This window comes from Colletotrichum higginsianum, chromosome 2 (genome assembly GCF_001672515.1).
Source record: "Colletotrichum higginsianum IMI 349063 chromosome 2, whole genome shotgun sequence".
Lineage (NCBI taxonomy): Eukaryota > Fungi > Ascomycota > Sordariomycetes > Glomerellales > Glomerellaceae > Colletotrichum > Colletotrichum higginsianum.
The window spans coordinates 163,814-182,040 of record NC_030955.1 but is presented as its reverse complement, the minus strand read 5'-3'; the positions used below and the strand labels follow the sequence as shown (position 1 = coordinate 182,040).

Sequence of the window (18,227 nt, the reverse complement as noted above, 5' to 3'; positions counted from 1 at the left end):
CTCACAGCTACTGTCACGGTACCTTCACCTCTACGTTTGGTTCAAAGGACCAGCTTCAGAAAGCAACCGAGATACCTGCCTCAGCCCTCAAAACGCGTGTGTGCGCGGCTGTTGTGACAACACCCATTACGTCTCAGTCCACCTAACACGAAAGACTGACATCGTTCTCTGTGTCGTTGACAGCGTCGTCGTCGCTATCATCGTTGCTGTCGCACGATTTCACAAACACCGCTGGCATCCACCCGGCCTTGGGAACCGAGCATCACAACCAACACGTCACCCCTCCAAGTTAGATTTCCTCTTCCTCATTGAGGGAAACATCGCATCATCTCGAGGTATTCTGGACAGTCGTACCTACTACCTCACAGCTTTACACCTTGACGTTGGCCACCAGGCCGTATCTCGTTGTTCTCAGCTCACGAAATACATACGGCATCGCGTCACCAACAACCGGCGCTTCCTTTTGCTGTTGTCTGCTGAATACCTGCTTCGCACCCTCACACACGTCAAATCACTTTCTCCCTTCGCCTGTCTCATCCCCCACACGCACTCTTTCCCATTCCCATCCTCCCACCTCTGGCGCTCTCTCTCTCTCTCTCTCTCTTTTCTCACCGGCCAACAACACGTCCGGACATCTTGGTTCGCCATCAGCCACTTCCCGTAGCTCAAGTTCCCGCCACCGCCCACCAACCACCGGCTGCACCCAACGCCCTCGCACCCTGGAGAGACCCGGCCAGCCAGCCTGACCCTAGTGGTAACGCACGGCACATTGAGCGCACTGCCTCGCCGCCTGTCTACTTCTGCGCCTCTGTCTGAACCTCTGCGTCCTCAACGTATACATCATTCTACCTCTGCCGCCACCCTCCTGTACTTCTCTCTACCTACATCATCTTCACCACGACCTCTTCCTCCTCTTCCCCGGTCTAGCCCCAAGCTCCTCTTTGCCGGCGCTATCTGATTATACCTTCGGGACGACGACGAAGACAACGACAACGACTGCGACAGGGACATCGACACTCTTGGTCGCCTTTTGTCCCTTCTACTGCCCTTCCATCACACTCTGTTCTCCACACTGACGGGGCAATCGTTGTCCATTCCTTGCGAGGTCCCGCCCGTCTTGCTCGCGTTCCCTCCCTCTCTCTCTCTCTCTCTCCTCTCGATTCGACAAAGCGAGCCCGCGCGACGCAGTTTTAGTTCACCTGACAATACCTCCCAACCCTTGCGCTTGCCTGGTCTCTTGTCCAGGTTTACGGGTCCGTTAACCTGTTCTGCTCCTGTTCTGCCACGGCTGCACTGCCACCTGCCTCGGTCTTTTTCTTCTCGTCTTCCTCCTGCGTGCTGCTGCTGGCTGCGTGTCGTATCGCGCGTCGCTTTCGGTCAACCTAGCACGCGTATCGCCTACACCCACGCTCGCACCACGCACTACGCGCAACGCCGCACCATCACACCCCAGAAAAAAGAGTACTTGAAGCAAACACGTCCTCGGCCTCGCGCGCCTTGTATCTTTGTCCCTTTTATTCTCGACTCTACTTTACATTACCTTGTCCCTCCCACCCGACCGTCTCACCGACCATCCCCCCCCCCCCCCCCCCCCCCCTTTTTTTTTTTTTCTCTCTCTCTCTCTCTCACCCAATTTTGCCCCTCTTCCCATACCCGAAGAGAGGAGGAAGAGAAACAGAAGAGAAAAAAAAAGCCCTTCCTAACCCCGGGCGTGTGCGTGACCCGCTTCTTGTTCTTGCGACGTCAGGCTTGGTCCAAGTCTCTCTTCCACCCCCCAGAGGCAGCAAAGACCAATATTCCCCATCCATCAACCCGTCGGTTTATGCATCACTATTGAGTTAATACCACTACATTGCCCGTAAGTACCTGCACCCTATCTACTTTGTCTCTTTCCATCCGTTATCCCGATTGAGGAGCAACTCATCGCATGTACCTCGACGATTGAATCGTCGCGCGCGTTGTATTGCACTCGCCCTCGTTGGCTCTGATGCCGTCGCGTCTTTTCCCTCGTCCCTGTCCCCCTCGTCGATTTTTGTTTTGTTTTGCTCTTCTTCCTTGGCCTTCGCCTCACCGCGTCGAGCTCGTCGCCTCGTTTCATCCAAGCCCTTCACCCCCCCCTTTCCACCCTCTCGACCTCACCCATACTAGGCCTCATCACGTCGCTGTCGCCACTTTGTTGAGCAGGCTGTGGCGGTCCATCGTATCTCTTCCTCCTCATTATCGTTACTATCATCACCGTTTCCATGACTGTCATTTCTTGTTTACCCAAGTCACGACGCCATGTACCTTTCACCGCCAGCTCTCGTGTCGCGTTCGCGCGTCACCAACACACGGCCTGGACCCGCCTTCCCGTCCTGTCCCCATGATTCTTGCGCGACGCATTTGTTTCCAATTGTCACGAAACATTTGACACGCGGTACTAACGTTTTGGCCCGTTGTTAGAACATGCAGCAGTGGCAAGTCGGCCCCGTGCCGGAGTACATCTACTCCAACTCCACCCACCAGCCTAGCGACATGCAGTAAGTACCTCCTCCACCTTGTACCCCTCGACCTCTACCTTTACCCTTCTACCTCTACCTTTAGCCCCCGGAGACGCCCAAAGTCACTCCCTTTTCCCATCCCATCCCATCCCATCCCTTCCTATTCCATCCCATCCATACACTCTCCTCCTTGTCCGCCCCGCGAGGCTGCGTACCGGGGCCACACACTCGATGGGTTTCTCGGAGTACAATGCATATGTACCCTCGAGGTGTCTTGTCCTCCTCGAGCAACCCCGGCCATGCTTGGCTCTGCTCAACGGTGTAAGGAAAGGTGTAACGAGCAACATCAACAACAATAACAACCCCTTGCCCCTTACCCGCTGTCGATGCTGCCTACTATATTCCTTTCGCCTGGTCGCCGTCAAGTCGCCGAGGCGAGGGACGCGTCACAGCACGTCGCATCTTTCATCCATCCACGATGTTGATCACGTTGCAATGAAACTTGACTGACACTTCATCTCAGTCCTCAACACCCATACCAGCAGGACATGTCTCGTCGGGATCAACACCCACAGTTCCAGTATGGAGCGCCGCCTCATCAGAGCCCGGCTCCTCAGCACCACCAGCCCACTCCGGTGCAGCCTCCGATGAGCGTCCCCCAGCCGCCGCCTCAGCCGCCCCAGGCCCAGCCTCAGCCTCATCAGCACCAGCAGCATCACCAGCAGCAGCAGCACGTTCAGCAGCAGCAGCACGCTCAGCAGCACGCTCAGCAACAGCAACAACAGCATGCTCAACAGCCCCAGCATGCACCCCAGCCCCCGCCCCAGCCTCAGAGGAACCGCAAACGGCCGGCTCCGGCTCCGGCCCAACAGGCCCCGCCGGTCGTCACTAGCGCCCCTCCCATGCCCGCTGCCCCTGCCGCGCCTACCGCGACTCCCATCCCACCGCCGGCCGCCCCCGCTGTCGCTGCCCCTCCCGCTCAGACTCAGCCGGCCGCGACAGAAGATGCTGCTGCCGCTCCTCAGCCGCCTCCGGCCAAGAAGAGCCGCACAAATACCCCCTGGACCCCGGCCGAAGAGCTCCGTCTGAAGCAGATGAGAGATGCCGGGAGCAGCTGGGCTGAAATTGCCAAGGTTCGTCTTGTTCCAGATGTCACCCTCCTGCTCCTAGCAGTATCTAACATGTCGCAGACCTTCCCCACCCGTACTGAGGGCAGTGTCAAGAAGCATTGGTACAAGGATATGCACTACGCTGAGTTTGCGGAAGACGAGGTTTGTTGTGAACCTTAAACGCCGCCACTGCGACGCACAACTAACACTTCACAGAGCCAGGCCCTTCTCAATGCCATCAAGGAGTACGAAAACAACAAGTGGAAGGTCATCGGGCAAAAAGTCGGCAAGCCCGCCAAGGCTTGCGAACAGTACGCCAAGGAGCACTTTCCCGGTATGCCCTCTCTCAACATCGCGTCGGCACGGCCGCATCCACATCAACGATACTAAATAATTCGTAGACCTCTACGCCAAGCCGGCCAACCGGTAGAGGGTCTTTCCGCTTGGTGATTCTGAGGATACTCGGGAGATGGGCAACACTGCGAAACGGCGCTGGGAGTGTCTCAATGCGTTGGGTTTATACCAAATGTGTTTCTTCTTTCTCGTTCTGACGATCTCGACGACCCGGACTCGAAAAGACGATTCCCCCTTTGCACTTGATTGTTTTACCAATTTGTTTTTACCACGCTTTTCTTTGGAGGCCGGACTTAATACTCACTTGGCTTTTTGTGTTCTGTTCCTATCTCGGCGATACGGACAGACTGGCTCGATGCTCATGGCTCTGGCGGATGATGGGGCGGCCTGGCTTGTCTGCGAATACCTACGCACCATCATGTATACGCGGGTTCTCATGGTGGGGTCGTCAAGGCTTTTATCAATGTGCTCTGAATTTGTAGCGCAACATGAAAAGGACGTTGAGCGATGGCGGGTGATTGTCATACCCATTCGAGATCCGGTCTGCGCATTCGCTTGTATGCGGAGGACTTCATCTCCATGGTGGTGAAATGTATAGTTTACGAAGGGAGTGACACCCCTTCATTTCTTGCTCATCCTTAGAGCAGAGGAGGATAATAATGCATGTGGGCGGATGTTCAGAGAGCGATGAAAGAGGTTCGGGGACAAGTGGGGGAGGACTTTGGATGATGCGGCTGGTGTCACGATGAGACGAGTGGGTGATTGAGCTTCGGACGGTGAAGTTTTTCGATTCATGATAAGTCTATACCCTTAGTGTAAAGAATCGTTTTTAATGATTGGGTCCAGGAGAGGCTTGTTGTGGTGGTTGTGTGTTGTGTATAATGGATGTGAAGGTGTACGCATGATAAAGCGTACAAAATTGGCATGCTTGCAGGGACCAGTTGCGATGATGGCTAATTCTCAAGCGTTATTCAGCCTGGCTACAAGGCTCCGTAGAACGGCTTAGCTAGGACGAACCATCCACCGCCACATTATATCGTATGTAATTACAAGTTGTTGGAAAAGTTTGTTATCGAGGATTTTAGCATCGGAGTCACCCAGATTCTACAGGAAACCAACTACCAAGAGGACTAAATAGACGGGCCTAGAAAGCCAGCCAATATCGGGACCATCGTCAAAGTACGGGCTCAACCCCTCTTCTTCCCTAAACGGCCCAACCCGGACCTTTCGAAAGCCACCAGAGCCCGGCACGTCTCGTAGGAGAAGCCCGTAGGCGGTTTCGTTTCCCTGTGTCGTGCGCGAGTACCCTCGGGGCTTTCCCGCCGCGACGGGTTGTCCCCGGAGGTCTCCCACTGTCGAGACCAGGACGCAGTCGAGCAGCGCGGGAGACGTGTCAAAGTCCTCGCCAATGTCAAAGCTGTTCCGCAGCGACCGTTTATCGCCGCCGGGGAGCTCGGCGAAATCGTCGAAGGAGGCCTGCCCTATTTAGTACCCGAGGGCCGCCCGCTCGGTCATCATCTTGGTATAGGCGCCGACGATGCCGGCCCAGACGCAAGAGTCGTAGCAGAGATGGTCTCCCAGCCACGCCTCCGGACCGCGGCCACGACGACTTTTTTGACGACGCCGCGGAGGAGTGGCGGCTGTCCGGACACCCGGCCAAGTAAATATGTCTGCGGCGGCCTAGAATGCTGACGCAGCACCCGACATCGTCGACGAGGCGAACCATGCCGCAATGGAAGGTACTCCAGATCATGTCGAAGCGGACACTGCCGTCAAACGACAACCAGGACCAGGAGGGGATCGCAGCGGTGCGGCCGCGGTCGTATGCCGCCGGAAGCGGTCGATCTCAAAGGGTGTGCGGGGGTGACACCAGACAGCGGGAGGGCCGACCTTAATGTTCCGGAGCCACACGCCTGCGTCATAGGTCCTATTGCCGTCGCAGTAGCTGTCTTTGATGGCATGGATAGCGAGCACCTTGTCGCCGAGCACAGAAAGGATCCTTAAGGAGCAGTACTCGGCGACCCATAGCCATCAGTACCCGAGATCACCGTCCGGTTCCGAGTCTGCGAGGGACAGGGACAGGAACAGCTCCCAGACCTCCATAGCCGTGAAATACTCTCGCAGCGACGGTTCGCCGGCAGCGCGCGCTTTCTGACAGCAGAGCCATTAGGGTTGAAAGATAGAATACGATCCTTTTGGAAAGCATAGCCTCTTAGAAGGTCCAGCCCCTGGAATGCAGCAGCTCGTACGACTTGGCCGGCTTCGGCCTCTGACCCTTCAACTGGACCAAGGTCGACGGGTTGAGAAGGCCGCGGCTGCTCGGGGCCAATTTGACGCCCACCGGTGCGCCCCCGCTACGAATATCGGGGATAGGGGCGGACAGAAAGGGGTTCTCTCTCGGTGCCAGGAAGCCGTCATCGCTCCCACCCGCGATGGAAGGGGTAAGAGTCAGGTAGGCGTTGGCGTAGATGTCGCCCATAGCCGCGATCTCGGAGAGCTTATCGTCGTCGTCATTCTGGACGACGCACAGCGCGTCGACCCAGAGATGGGGGAGGCCGAGGCGACGGCAGCAGGCGACGGCGTCAGCGACGGTCCGGGGCAAGCCAGTGGGGTTGATGACGGACTCGTAGGTTCCAAGGGTGCTCCGCAGCGTCTCCTTCTGGGCATGGCGAGCTGGGTTGTCCCAGCGGTAGCTCAGGGCGCAGTATCGTGGGAACTCTGCGAGCGAGCTCGTCTGAATGAGTTTGAGGTGAAGGCCAGCGTCCCCGTCGTCGATCTTGATGAGGCGCCTTGGTGGCTTGCACGGAAAGGAGATGTCCGAGAGCGTCTGCTTGCAGGTGTGGTCCAATTCATATTCCGAGATGCAGCGGCTGAGAAAGGAGTAGGCGGCTTCAGACGAGGTATCCCACAAGGCCGGTCGACCGGGGACAGACGCCGCCAGGGGCGAGTCCGGACAAACCGTCCAACAGAGGATCATCCTCGGAGCAACGCCTAGCGAGAGCGGACTTGGGCTCGGCTCTCACCTGCATCGGCAAACAGCTTGAACGACACGGGGCTCGGGCGTGTGCGGAGATCGGCTTGCATCACCTCCGAGTTCGATATGGACATTTCGAATCGCAGCCTGAACTTGTCCTCCTTCTCATGTAGGCGCAGCTCGATGAAAGAATCCCACAAACGACCGCGACGGCTGGGATTCTCTTTGACTGCTGCCGCACCCGGACCGGGGCGGTAGTTGATGGAGAGGATGCTGTCGGCAAGTTTCTGGACCGCCTCGCCGGAACGGGCAGCCTGCCTCCTGCACATCCAGCATTCGTCGGGCTTCAGGCGGCTGCGTCGGCCCTCGTAGACGAGACATGGGGTCCGGCCGGTGACACAGGCGGCTGATGTTACGGCGCTATCCCGCGCGGGTGCTGGGGTCGTGGCTGCCTAGGAGGGAAAAGGGCCGCCACTTGGTCTGGAAGATTGTTCTGCAGCCGTCGCAGACGGAGTCTACCATTGTCGGGCCGGGCTCTGGCGAGAGGAGAGCGGCGGAAGAAAGCATAAGGCTCGCGGCCCAGGTTGAGACGGCCGTGAAGTTACACAGCCCCTCTCACATGGCTGCAGGTTGCAGAGTGCAGGCTGCAAAGGAGTTGGGTGAGCGACCCATGACAACGTCGACGCAAGTGCAAGGTCTTTGCAGGATCGTGCATTGGATACTGCAGGGGAAAGTGGTTGGGCCTGGTTGTGAATTGGTCTGTTTATTCTCTGCCTACGGCGTACAGTTCAAAGCTTCGTGGAAAGATGAGTAGAGTAGATATGTGTCTAGCCTCGATGTGGACCCAAAACCATCCGTAAGTCTGGCAGTCCGTGAGAGGGCAATTTGACGCCCCGTCGACAGCTTCCCATGTTATTCGGTTTGATCTTGGGCACACCTTAAGAGTTTGGGCACCTGGTATCTCTGCTGGTGTTGTCAGCAATGCACTCTTTCACGTAGCGCAAAGGCAAGTCTCGGCTCTCCTGAGAGGACACCGTGGGCGCGATCTCGCAGGTGTCGGACGCTGTCAGACCTGGCACGACATGCCACGACAGTTTGCAACGGGCAGGCGCCGTGTCACCGCGTCTAGGTGCCAACGGTGCGTTGGAGCGACGAGAGGTGACTGGGCAGCCCTCAAACCTGTTGTATCGGTAGGTAGATGATAGGATTGTCAAGTAGTCAAAGAGCCGGGGTCTCTGTCTGTCTGTAAGGCTGTCTGCTGTCTGTTTACTTCCCGGACAGGGCGGCGTGCTCTTTGTGGCGAAAAGCCTAGCAGGAATGTAAGGTAAGCCGTCAATAAACAACAATGCCAATGGAATGTGGATTCAACGGTGGACAGTAGACGTTGGCCTAGTGGGGGTTCGTTGATGGGACGGGATAGTTCAAATGGGGCGTCTTCGGCGGGTTGATGGTTCCTTGGCTGTAAATTGAAGCTATGCCATGGGCGGCTTGGGTTGCTACCACAGCACCAACTAATGCCCGATAGAGCAGATGATGACGGCTGCAGATGTTTGTTTTGTGCCACCGTTGTGGGATGATGCAGTGGCACAATGTCAAGTCAGCGGTTGCACCGCACGGCAACGAGTCGATGCAGTGAACAGAGAACAGAGAATAAACAGGCCCAAAACAACAGGCAACGTTGGGCGAAGAAATGTTTCCCGTGCCCCGTAAGACCCGTGCCCCGGGAAGCACAGAGCACCCGGGGCGAAAATCACTGCAGGCAAAGACTTAATCGAATTGAAAAAGTGGACGGGGCAAGGAAGGATAAACGAGTCAATGGTGGCCAGGGGCGGGATACTGGAAACTCTGATGATCGTTCAGGGGGGGTGTTCGGAGCTAGTGCCTAAATGAGTTAAGCGGCCTCGCGAAAACTATGTTCTGGGCACTGGGGGCGACCCTGTGGCCTTTGGGGGGAAGGGGGACCCGCCGACACCAATGGGCGGCCGAGGACGGCAGCCACCTCATTTGATACGAGAGGATTGGCGACGCTGGCTCGACTGCAACTGGGCGAGAGCGCCTGGAGGAGTGCACCCCATTCTTCATCCTCCCCAGTATTTTTCACCCGTGGCAAGCATGGGAGGAAGTAGACAAGATGACCACACGAGAAGAAGCCCACTGGGGGCGCAGGGACAGGCTTCAGCCGGCTCTGGCTACCTAATCCAAGCGAGCTTGGCCCGATAGGGGAATGAGGAGCGGCGCAGTGGCCCCATTCGTGTGCCTCGGATAGGTCGAGCCGCCTTGCAAGAGACCAAGAGACCAAGAGACCAAGAGAGACGATGGAAGAGGAGAAGAAACCTGGGGAATGACCGGTCCGTTTTCCCTCCCTCTCTCCTCCCTTGCGTGCCAGACCCTGAGAAGAACTGGACCGCACTGGTGCAGGATAGGGGGCGTGTGAGAGAGGAAAGAGCTCCGGGGGAACGGGTGCCAGAGAGGCATGGCGAGAGGGCATGACGGAGGGAAGACAGGAAGACGAAAAACATTTGATAAACATATAATACAGTCCGAAATAGAACGATGATCGGCGTGAGGTGCTGACTTAATAGTGCTGCAGCGGCCGTGTTACTTAGCGCACACGGTGCAAGTCGCCCGACTTTCTTAGTTCATGATCAGTGGACAGAGTGAGCATCCGTACACAACTCCAAATAGCACCTTAACTTGAGTAAGCGTAAATACAGAGTACCTACTATACCCACCTTGCCTACCCGCAACTACCTGGGTACAGTGTTTCGACCAGAAGCCGCCCGATTGACTTCCCGTGCATTCCCACTCCTACCGCTCATCCCTTACTCTGTCCTTCCCCCCTCTCGACTAATTCTCACGGCCTTGGCTTTTCTTTCTCGAGTCACACATCGCCAACCGTTTCCCTACCTATTCTCGCCGTCGTCACTCGTTCCTGACCCGCGCTGCCTTGTTGCTTTTCAACTACTATCGCTTACTACTCTTGTTGCTATATCAACTTCTTCTGCACGTGCTACTTCAACGACAGCCCTGCGCGATCAGACGAACCCGATCCGACCGAAACGCCCCTGCACCTGTCGTCCCAAGTCGAACCGAGTCAATTCGTGAAGCCGGCATACCCAGTTTATCCACGAAACTCTGCATCACCACACCAATCGACACCGACATCTACATTGACATCGTCTCCCACGTTCGAACCACCTGTATACGATTTACACGTAGCGACCCAGATTCCGGGGGGCTCAACCGTGCCGGCGGATACGCAACTCATCAGACACCCGAATTCCTCCCCGCCGCCGCCGTAAACACGCACAACGCATCCCACCGCCACCCGCGGACGACGACTGTCGAGCACCACACCCCCTTGAAGAGGCCTTTGCACAAAACAACAACACAGTTTCTTCGACAGACCTCCCGGTTCCGAAGCCATTCGTTCTCCTCCCGTCGCAATCTCGTAACCATCTTACATTCGCCATAATGCTGTCGGTTCTTCCCTTGGGCCTTGCCCTCCTCGGCGCTTCGACCGTTCTCGCCCAGACCCCTCCCTCCTGCTCCCTGACCAACAAGTGCCCCCAGGATGCGCCCTGCTGTTCCCGTAAGTCGACGTGACCGAGAATGAGGAAGTTCCCATCTAATAGATGCAGAATACGGCCAGTGCGGGACTGGCGCCTTCTGCCTCGGCGGCTGCGACCCTCGAATGTCATTCTCCCTCGACGCCTGCGTGCCCGCCCCCGTCTGCCAGGACAAGAAGATGTCCATGGACTCGCTCGACAAGATAGTCGACATCAGCAAGTACTATGGCGACCCAAGCAAGGCCGACTGGGTCGCCCAGGGCGAACCCGCCCTGTACAACAAGGAGGCAGTGCTCCTGACCATGCCCGCAAAGAGTGTCGGAACGGTCCTCGCCTCGACCACGTACATGTGGTACGGAAGCGTCAAGGCCAAGATCAGGACCTCGCGTGGTCCCGGTGTTGTGACTGCCTTCATCTTGTACGGAGACGTCAAGGATGAAATTGATTACGAATGGGTCGGTGCCGACCTAGAGATGTCCCAGACCAACTACTACTTCCAGGGCATCCCTAGATGTGAGTCAGCCTCGTTCTCAAAACCGGCATGTCTACCTCCACCTACTGACACTCCTTTTAGATGACCAATCCGGCAACATCTCCCTCTCCGACACGTTCCGCAACTGGCACACGTACGAGATCTCGTGGACTCCCGACGAGATCAAGTGGCTGGTAGATGGCCAGGTCGGCCGCACCAAGAAGCGCTCCGACACGTGGAACGCGACCGCACAGCAGTGGGACTACCCGCAGACCCCCGCCCGTGTCCAGCTGTCCATCTGGCCTGGCGGTGCCGACACCAACGCCAAGGGCACCGTCGACTGGGCCGGCGGCCCTATCAACTGGGAACACGAGGACATCAAGAATGCCGGGTACTTCTACGCCATGGTCAAGGACGTCGAGATCAGCTGCTTCAACGCTAAGAGCCCGCCGGGCTCCAACAACAAGAAGAGCTACTACTACAACGACATCAAGTCCACCAACGACACCGTCGTGGATAGCGACAAGGACACCATCCTGAAGAGTTTCCTCGGCTCCGGCCTCGACATGAACGCCGGCGCGACCACGGCCTCGGGCACTGCCTCGAAGCCTACGGCATCGGCGGCCACCATCCCAGGCGGCAGCAACACCGGACCGGGCAACGACCACAGCGACGACAGCAGTTCGTCCGGCTCAGGTTCTGGCTCAGGTTCTGGCTCAGGTTCTGGCTCAGGTTCAGACTCGGGCTCAGGTTCAGGTGATTCCAGCTCAGGATCCGGTTCCGGCAGCACCTCATGCGGCGCCGGCAGCTTCTCCCAGGACTGCAACAGCAACGGCAACGGCAACTCGGGCTCGGGCAACACGAGCGACGGTGTCTGCCGTACGTCATCACTTGGTGCAAGTGCTTTTGCCGCACTGGTGGCCGCCTCTGCTCTCTTGCTGCTGTAGAGTGGAAACCCGTATCTGGACTTATTGATTGAAAGACTGGTTTAATGGTATAATGTGACGTACCGACTGGGCCTCAATGCGAGCTCCTTTTATATAATGAGGGGTTTTTATTCCTTTGAAGCATTTTTATGAGACTTTCATTGGTAATGGCGCTTGCCGTCCGTTCCTTTAGTAAGAAGTCGAGCAACTGCATTGCATTAGTGAGCGGCTGTTTGTAAGCTTTGGAGTTGAAGCCTGCGTCGGTATATATGAAAGGTACGCAGTCCATAGCAGTTGAAGTTCTATATCATTCGTGCGGCAGTAGTTGTCATGCGCATGCGTCATAAAGACTCGCTATATGGACGAGGATGGCCGTGACTGGCGGCAGCTTGCATGTTGCAGGCTTCTGCTTGGCTGTCAAGTCCTAGGATGAACTGTCGTTGGACATGCGCGGCTATTTACTGCCAGTCCCGGAGAGGCCGCACTGGGGGTCGGCTGTGCGTCGGTGTTGGACGAAAAATAAGATTGGCATCGGGGTGAGGCTTCAAACCAAAGATTCGAACTCGGTCAAGTATGTGTGGACGCAATGCGACGCCTTGGTTCGGCTTTTGATGATTGCGACGAAGAACTTTGAGGGTGCGAACGGTGGAACGGGCGGGCGAGTCTCGCGAGACGAGGTGCTTGGCGAGTCGGAGCGAAGACGCGAGCTGAGCCACACTCTGGGTCGTTGGTTATGCCGTCGGGGAGATTGTTGGCTGTTAGTGATGATACGCGTGAATGAGCTCCAGTCTCTAACACCGTAATCTGCACTTGGACGAATCGACAGGGATCATGGATCCTTCCAGCCACGGGACGGGGATGTACCATCGATCAACGTCGTCGAAGTGGGAGAGAGGTTCTGTTCCCATCGGACCAACATACTGACCGCATTTCGACCTTGTGTCGCTTCTCATTCTTGGTTCTCGTGGCGGGTTATTTCCTTCTTTTTCGCGCGCGCCGTATGAAGACAGAATTCGAGAGATTACGTCGGGCGGACCATGTCGCCAGGAAACAGCAGATGTGCTGCCCGGGCTGAGCTCATAGTGTTGATAAGTTGGCGTTCCGGTTGGAAAGCCGTTCCGATGGATATAAGACCGCATGAGCTCGCTGTCACAAGAAGAGATAGATCCAATCGACATCGCAGAGTTCTTGGTCTAACCATTCCAAGCTTTCACTTGGCTCTTGCTGCACTACCATCCCAAAGCTACTCCCACCGCATCTCACCTTGACATAAATCGGATCACGAACAGCCGACAACTTGCACCTGCCAGTCAGCCTGGAACTCACCTGACAGCTTCCGCAACTTATCCTAGCTCGGTAAAGCATCCGGATATCTCTGTCGAAGATGTCCGAGATCAGGACCATCGCGTTCTTCGGCGCCTCGGGCGGCTGCGGTCTCGCCGCCCTCAAACACGCTCTCGCCGCCGACTGGACCTGCATCGCCCTGTGTCGCAACCCCTCCAAGCTCACCGACGTTCTTCCCTCCGCCCAGTACCCGAAACTCATCGTCAGGCAAGGGAACGCGCACGACGCCGCCGAAGTCGGCGCGTGCCTCGTCGACCCGGCCGACCCCGCGCGGCTCGTCGACGCCGTGAGCTCCAGCATCGGCAGCCCGCTCGACGTCGCCCGGATGACGGTCGAGGACCCGGACGTGTGTAAGAACGGCGCCGCGGCGCTGCTGGCGGCGCTCGAGACGCTCAGGGCGCGTGGGGTGCGCGGCCGGCCGCGGCTGGTCATAGTATCGACGACGGGCATCTCGGAGCACGGGCGGGACGTGCCGCTTCTGCAGGTGCCCATGTACCACATCTTGCTGAGGGTGCCTCACGCCGACAAGAGGGCGGCAGAGCGTGTGGTGACGGCGAGCTGCGAGGATTTCACGTTTGTGCGGCCCGCGTTCCTGAGCGACGGCGCCGTGCCGGACCGGGCTGTTCGCGTGGGCGTCGAGGACCCGGAGAAGGGGGTCGAGAGCAAGGCCGTTGGGTACGGCATCTCGAGGGAGGATGTTGGGCGGTGGATCTTTGAGAACGTGTTGAGGGACGGCGGGAGGGTGTATGTGAGGAAGGCCGTGACTATTACTTGGTGACGGGTAGCGGTTTTTGAAAGCACGATGACGGGGTACTGGGTGGATAACCATAGGGTTCCCGGGGGCTACTTCACGCTTGTGACGACGTAGATCGGAACTAGTAAGTATGGGTTTGAGTTGGTTTTCATCTCTCCTCATTGGCGTGTTCAGCCAAGGAAGGGCTCAAGGGCGTTCAAGTCGAGTTAACACCCGCCAACAAAGTCCATCACCAGCATCTTGTAACACCACACACCAGGTCACAGGATCATCTCAAGGTTGAATAAATACAACGCACAGTGGTTTTCTAAATGATGCTGATGTCACTTTCCCATGAGATTTAAAAATTGCTCTTGGGAACAAAAAGCTTGAGGAGTCATCGACAGTCTTGTCACTGCGCCGACACCTGTGAATTAGTAGGGCGCCGTCGTTGAACCTAAGTCAGCGATGGACAACAGCATCCGGCGTGCGCGCCAATGTGAATACCAGCTAGGGGAGGAAGGGTGTCTATGTTCCTGAGCTGACGCAGGATCTCCAGTCCCTCGGAGGATCAGACGAGCGTGCCAACGGCGAGCGGTTCCGAAGCTCAAGGTTCGACAAGAGCTCCCGCATGTCCTTTTCTCCCTCCCCTGCAGTGCAGTACTGGTGCCAAGGAGCCTGGGTATCGATGCTTCTCTGGAACTCTGTAGCACGTCTTTGTTTTTTGTCACCGGCGTCTTGGTTGGATGCAGGCCCGCGATCGGTCGCTGGTGGTCCACGTCTGTCCTGACGGATTTGGTTGGTTCTCGAAGCGCAGCCACTCTGAGAATAGACGCAAGATGTCAGCGGCGAGCAGAAAAGATACGTACCGTTGAAGGAATGGATCCACTTGGGCGCCAGGCCATCCCCCCGTCGTCGGGTGTTCTCGCGGTTCGCAGGCTTAACTTGGGAGCCTGCAGCCTGGGTTTCTCATCCATAAGCACTTAAGTCAGGGACACAAGTTACGATGTGGAGTTGCAGACAGCGGAATAGGGGCAAGTCGGTAGGACGGCGGAAGGCGGCTCCAAACAGTGTTCTGGGTTCCCTGCCAGCTCTTCTGGACCTGCAAATCTCGACAAGCCCGGGAGGTTTCTCGTCCAATGCTTTGCTGCCAAGGAAAACGGGTGCTGGAACATGTTTCGAAACACCGCCCTCGCTCAGCCCCTCGTACCAGGCGACCAACCGCAGCGCCTAAAGGGAGTCCGCCGCTGGTATTTTGCTGACATGTAGGCCCCCTGTTTCATCGATACTGGGCGGCAGGGTTCCGTGGACTCGGGGAGTCGCCTCTCCAATCCACTCGCCGCAATCGAGCCTGTACACTATTACGTCCGGCATTGAGGCTCCTCCCTTATGGGATTTCCCCTGGCTTGCAATGGGGCTTGCCTGCCTCCTGTGGCGGCCCGCTGAGAGAAAGCGGCTTATGGCTGGAGAAATGGGCAGGATGACAGGATCCAGTCCCCGACGGCGTCGGATTGACTGGGCTTGACATGACCAGCTCTTGCGCCCCCGCCCCCCGCAGAAAGCTTACATGCGTGTCTGCAGTTTGAGGAAGCTTGCAGCAAATAACGTCCAACGATCTAGCGTCTGGGTGTCTAGTCATAGGCCAGCCGCAAGCCATACCAGCCATAACATGAAGGACAGAAAAAAGAAGAAAAAAGAGGAAGGCTTAGTCTCCTGAGGGCTCTCCAGGCTCAACGAGTATGTGCCTATGCAGTGCAACGGACCCAACCAACAGGCGGCCGCCCATCTTTGAACCCCCGCCAATCGTTTCCTCGCTGTAAGCCATGATCTCGACAAGTCCTCCCTTGTCTGGTCTCCGCGTCCTTTGCTCTCTCGAACAAGACTTGCAGGGGAGAGAGCCCACTCAGAAAGGGTTCAAACGACATGGGGCCTGGCCCAATAAACCCAATGATGCACGCAACCACATGGGAAAAGAAGAGAAGAAAGAGGAGGGAAGGCGGCTTTGTGTGATGTTTGTGACCTTGAGGCGGTTTGTTATGGGCTGACAATGCTGGCTAACTGGCTGGGCTGAGTATGGACTGGGCTTGTCATCCCACCTCACCCTATCCCTTCCCTTACCTTCCATTCACTCAACCCAGCCGTGGCTGGGGGGGGTTAGGTGAGTGTGTGTGTGTGTACCTTAGCCAGTCCAAGTAAGCAGGATTGCATGCATGATGGGATGAATCGCCATGTGCATGCACACAGCCTTCCCGGGCCTCCTTGTTGGCTTGACTTGTCTTATAAGGTTGCAGCTGCCTCTCCGTTGTTCCTGAGCTGCTTCTTTTGATTCGGATGGAACATATCAGACTTGCATTTCTACTTCAAAACGGATTCACTTCCAAACAAACTGAACAGTGATTTTGTCTAGGTATTATTCACACTCAGTCAACACCCATCGAATCACCTTCTCTCCTTCCTTCATTCCTTTCTTCCCCCTGCTCCTTCCTACCTACTATATAAACAACGAAAACACACCCAACCAGCAACCAGCTCCTCTCTTCCAATCCACGCAACCACTCTTGTCTCAAAGCCTTTTCCTTACGCGTTTTCCTTTTCACTCACCTAACTTTCTCACCAAAGACGCTCAAAAGAACTCTACCTTCCAGCCTCACAAATACCCTTCAATTTCCATTTCCAACCTCACTACAGCTCACAATGCGCTTCGCTTCAGTCATTGCTGTGGCTGCTATGGCCTCGGCTGCAGTCATCACCCGACAGGCTGCTCCTGCCACGACTGCCAAGGTCCTGATCGGTGCTCCTGGCACGATCGCAATCGCCGACTACGACGGCAAGGAGTTCAAAGTTGTTGCCAACGACTCCCAGCCTGGTACTGGCCCCAGCTGGATGGCATTCAAAGAGCCAAACCTCATCTACGCTGTCGATGAGAACTCCAACAGCACTCGCCTGTTCAACGTAAGTCTTATGGCTGCCTTCTCTTGACCTCTAGAATAATCCTGCTAACCTACTCTCTTCCAGTTCGACACGGCTACAAACGAGCTCAAACTCGTCCAGGCTGCTAATGGATCGGCTGGTGTTGTCTCCCTCGAGTTCAACGCCGACAAGACCCGTCTCGTGGGCACCTCCTAGTAAGACAAACCCTCTTCCCTCATTTTTGAATGCTCACCTTATTAACTAATCTCCCTCTCCAGTGGCCAGGGCACTGTAGACGTCTGGGATATCTCTGAGGCGAGCTCTCTCAAGCTCCTGAAGCAGATCACTCTGGGTGGAACTCTCGGTCCCAACAAGGCTCGTCAGGACCAGTCTCGCGCACACCAGGCCGTTCTCGACCCCTCTGGCCGTTTCTTCGCCATCAGCGACCTCGGCACCGACAGCATTGTTATCATTGACTCCAAGGATGATGCCTATGAGATCACGTCTCGCAACAGCGTCGGCACTGCTGGCTGCGGTCCTCGTCACGGCGCCTGGTACCCTCCCAAGGGTGACAAGGCCACGGCTTACATCGTCGCCTGCGAGCTGACCAACACGCTCGAAGTCTTCTCCGTCTCGAACAACGGTTCCTCCATCTCCCTCACTCGAACCCAGGAGATCAGCACGTACGGTGCGGCCTTCCCTCCTGCCAATGCCACTACCGCCGCGGCTGGCGAGATCATCGTCTCGGGTGACGGCAAGGACGTCTACGTCTCCAACCGCCTTACAGGCAACCAGACAGACTCGATCTCCCACTTCAAGATCACGCAGAAGGCAGCCCAGGGCGGCTCTCCGTGCAAGGCCACCAGTGGCGGCATCGCGCTCGAGTTCGTCGAGGCCATCTCCTCCGGCGGCCAAATCCCCCGCATGTTCAGCCTGTCCAAGGATGACAAGACGCTCTTCTCGACGAATCAGCAGGGCGAGGGCGCCTTCGGCGTGTTGGCGCTCAACCGTGCCCTCGACGCTGGCAAGCTCACTGCTACCGCCGTCGCGTCGCTTCCTGTCACGCTCTTCGGCCCCGTGGGATTCGGTCCCCAGTTCGTTCAGCAGATAGTCTAGAGTCACTTGGCAATGTACCCTGCCGGACACGGTCTCGTCTTTTTGTGTTTAGGGGACCGGGCCTGTTGATTACGACTCCCGCTTTTTTTTTTTTTTTTTTTTTTTGTCTTTTTTGGCGTCAAACAAGGCTGGAAGGGGCGTTGGAGGGCGGAAAACATAAGTGGCTGGTACAGGCATGAACCGCTTGCTTTTCCTCGGTTTCTGGTTGCAAAGATACCATGGTTTGTTTGAAGATGATCA

The 18,227-nt window shown here is 56.7% G+C and overlaps 6 protein-coding genes across 6 annotated transcripts; 4 read left to right on the top strand and 2 right to left on the bottom strand.

Moving 5' to 3' along the window:
- Positions 1 to 2,445: 2,445 nt before the first annotated feature.
- CH63R_01833 (MYB DNA-binding domain-containing protein) lies at positions 2,446 to 3,979 on the top strand (the record flags this gene model as incomplete). Its single annotated transcript, XM_018296808.1, has 3 exons — positions 2,446 to 2,519; positions 3,004 to 3,751; positions 3,806 to 3,979. The coding sequence occupies 3 exons, from the start codon at positions 2,446 to 2,448 to the stop codon at positions 3,977 to 3,979; spliced, it is 996 nt and encodes a 331-aa protein (XP_018161624.1).
- Positions 3,980 to 6,155: 2,176 nt separating this feature from the next.
- CH63R_01832 (HET domain-containing protein) lies at positions 6,156 to 7,246 on the bottom strand (the record flags this gene model as incomplete). The annotated part of the gene is made up of 2 exons (XM_018296807.1): positions 6,156 to 6,934; positions 6,967 to 7,246. 2 exons carry the CDS (start codon positions 7,244 to 7,246, stop codon positions 6,156 to 6,158), a joined length of 1,059 nt encoding a protein of 352 aa, XP_018161623.1.
- Positions 7,247 to 8,808: 1,562 nt separating this feature from the next.
- Positions 8,809 to 9,405, bottom strand: CH63R_01831 (uncharacterized protein; the record flags this gene model as incomplete). The annotated part of the gene is made up of 1 exon (XM_018296806.1): positions 8,809 to 9,405. The coding sequence occupies one exon, from the start codon at positions 9,403 to 9,405 to the stop codon at positions 8,809 to 8,811; it is 597 nt and encodes a 198-aa protein (XP_018161622.1).
- Positions 9,406 to 10,391: 986 nt separating this feature from the next.
- Positions 10,392 to 11,905, top strand: CH63R_01830 (Glycosyl hydrolase family 16; the record flags this gene model as incomplete). Its single annotated transcript, XM_018296805.1, has 3 exons — positions 10,392 to 10,509; positions 10,559 to 10,999; positions 11,061 to 11,905. The coding sequence occupies 3 exons, from the start codon at positions 10,392 to 10,394 to the stop codon at positions 11,903 to 11,905; spliced, it is 1,404 nt and encodes a 467-aa protein (XP_018161621.1).
- Positions 11,906 to 13,268: 1,363 nt separating this feature from the next.
- On the top strand, positions 13,269 to 14,006 carry CH63R_01829 (Fungal specific transcription factor domain-containing protein; the record flags this gene model as incomplete). The annotated part of the gene is made up of 1 exon (XM_018296804.1): positions 13,269 to 14,006. The coding sequence occupies one exon, from the start codon at positions 13,269 to 13,271 to the stop codon at positions 14,004 to 14,006; it is 738 nt and encodes a 245-aa protein (XP_018161620.1).
- A 2,649-nt stretch (positions 14,007 to 16,655) lies between these two features.
- CH63R_01828 (Carboxy-cis,cis-muconate cyclase) lies at positions 16,656 to 17,987 on the top strand (the record flags this gene model as incomplete). The annotated part of the gene is made up of 3 exons (XM_018296803.1): positions 16,656 to 16,913; positions 16,977 to 17,086; positions 17,150 to 17,987. 3 exons carry the CDS (start codon positions 16,656 to 16,658, stop codon positions 17,985 to 17,987), a joined length of 1,206 nt encoding a protein of 401 aa, XP_018161619.1.
- Positions 17,988 to 18,227: the final 240 nt, after the last annotated feature.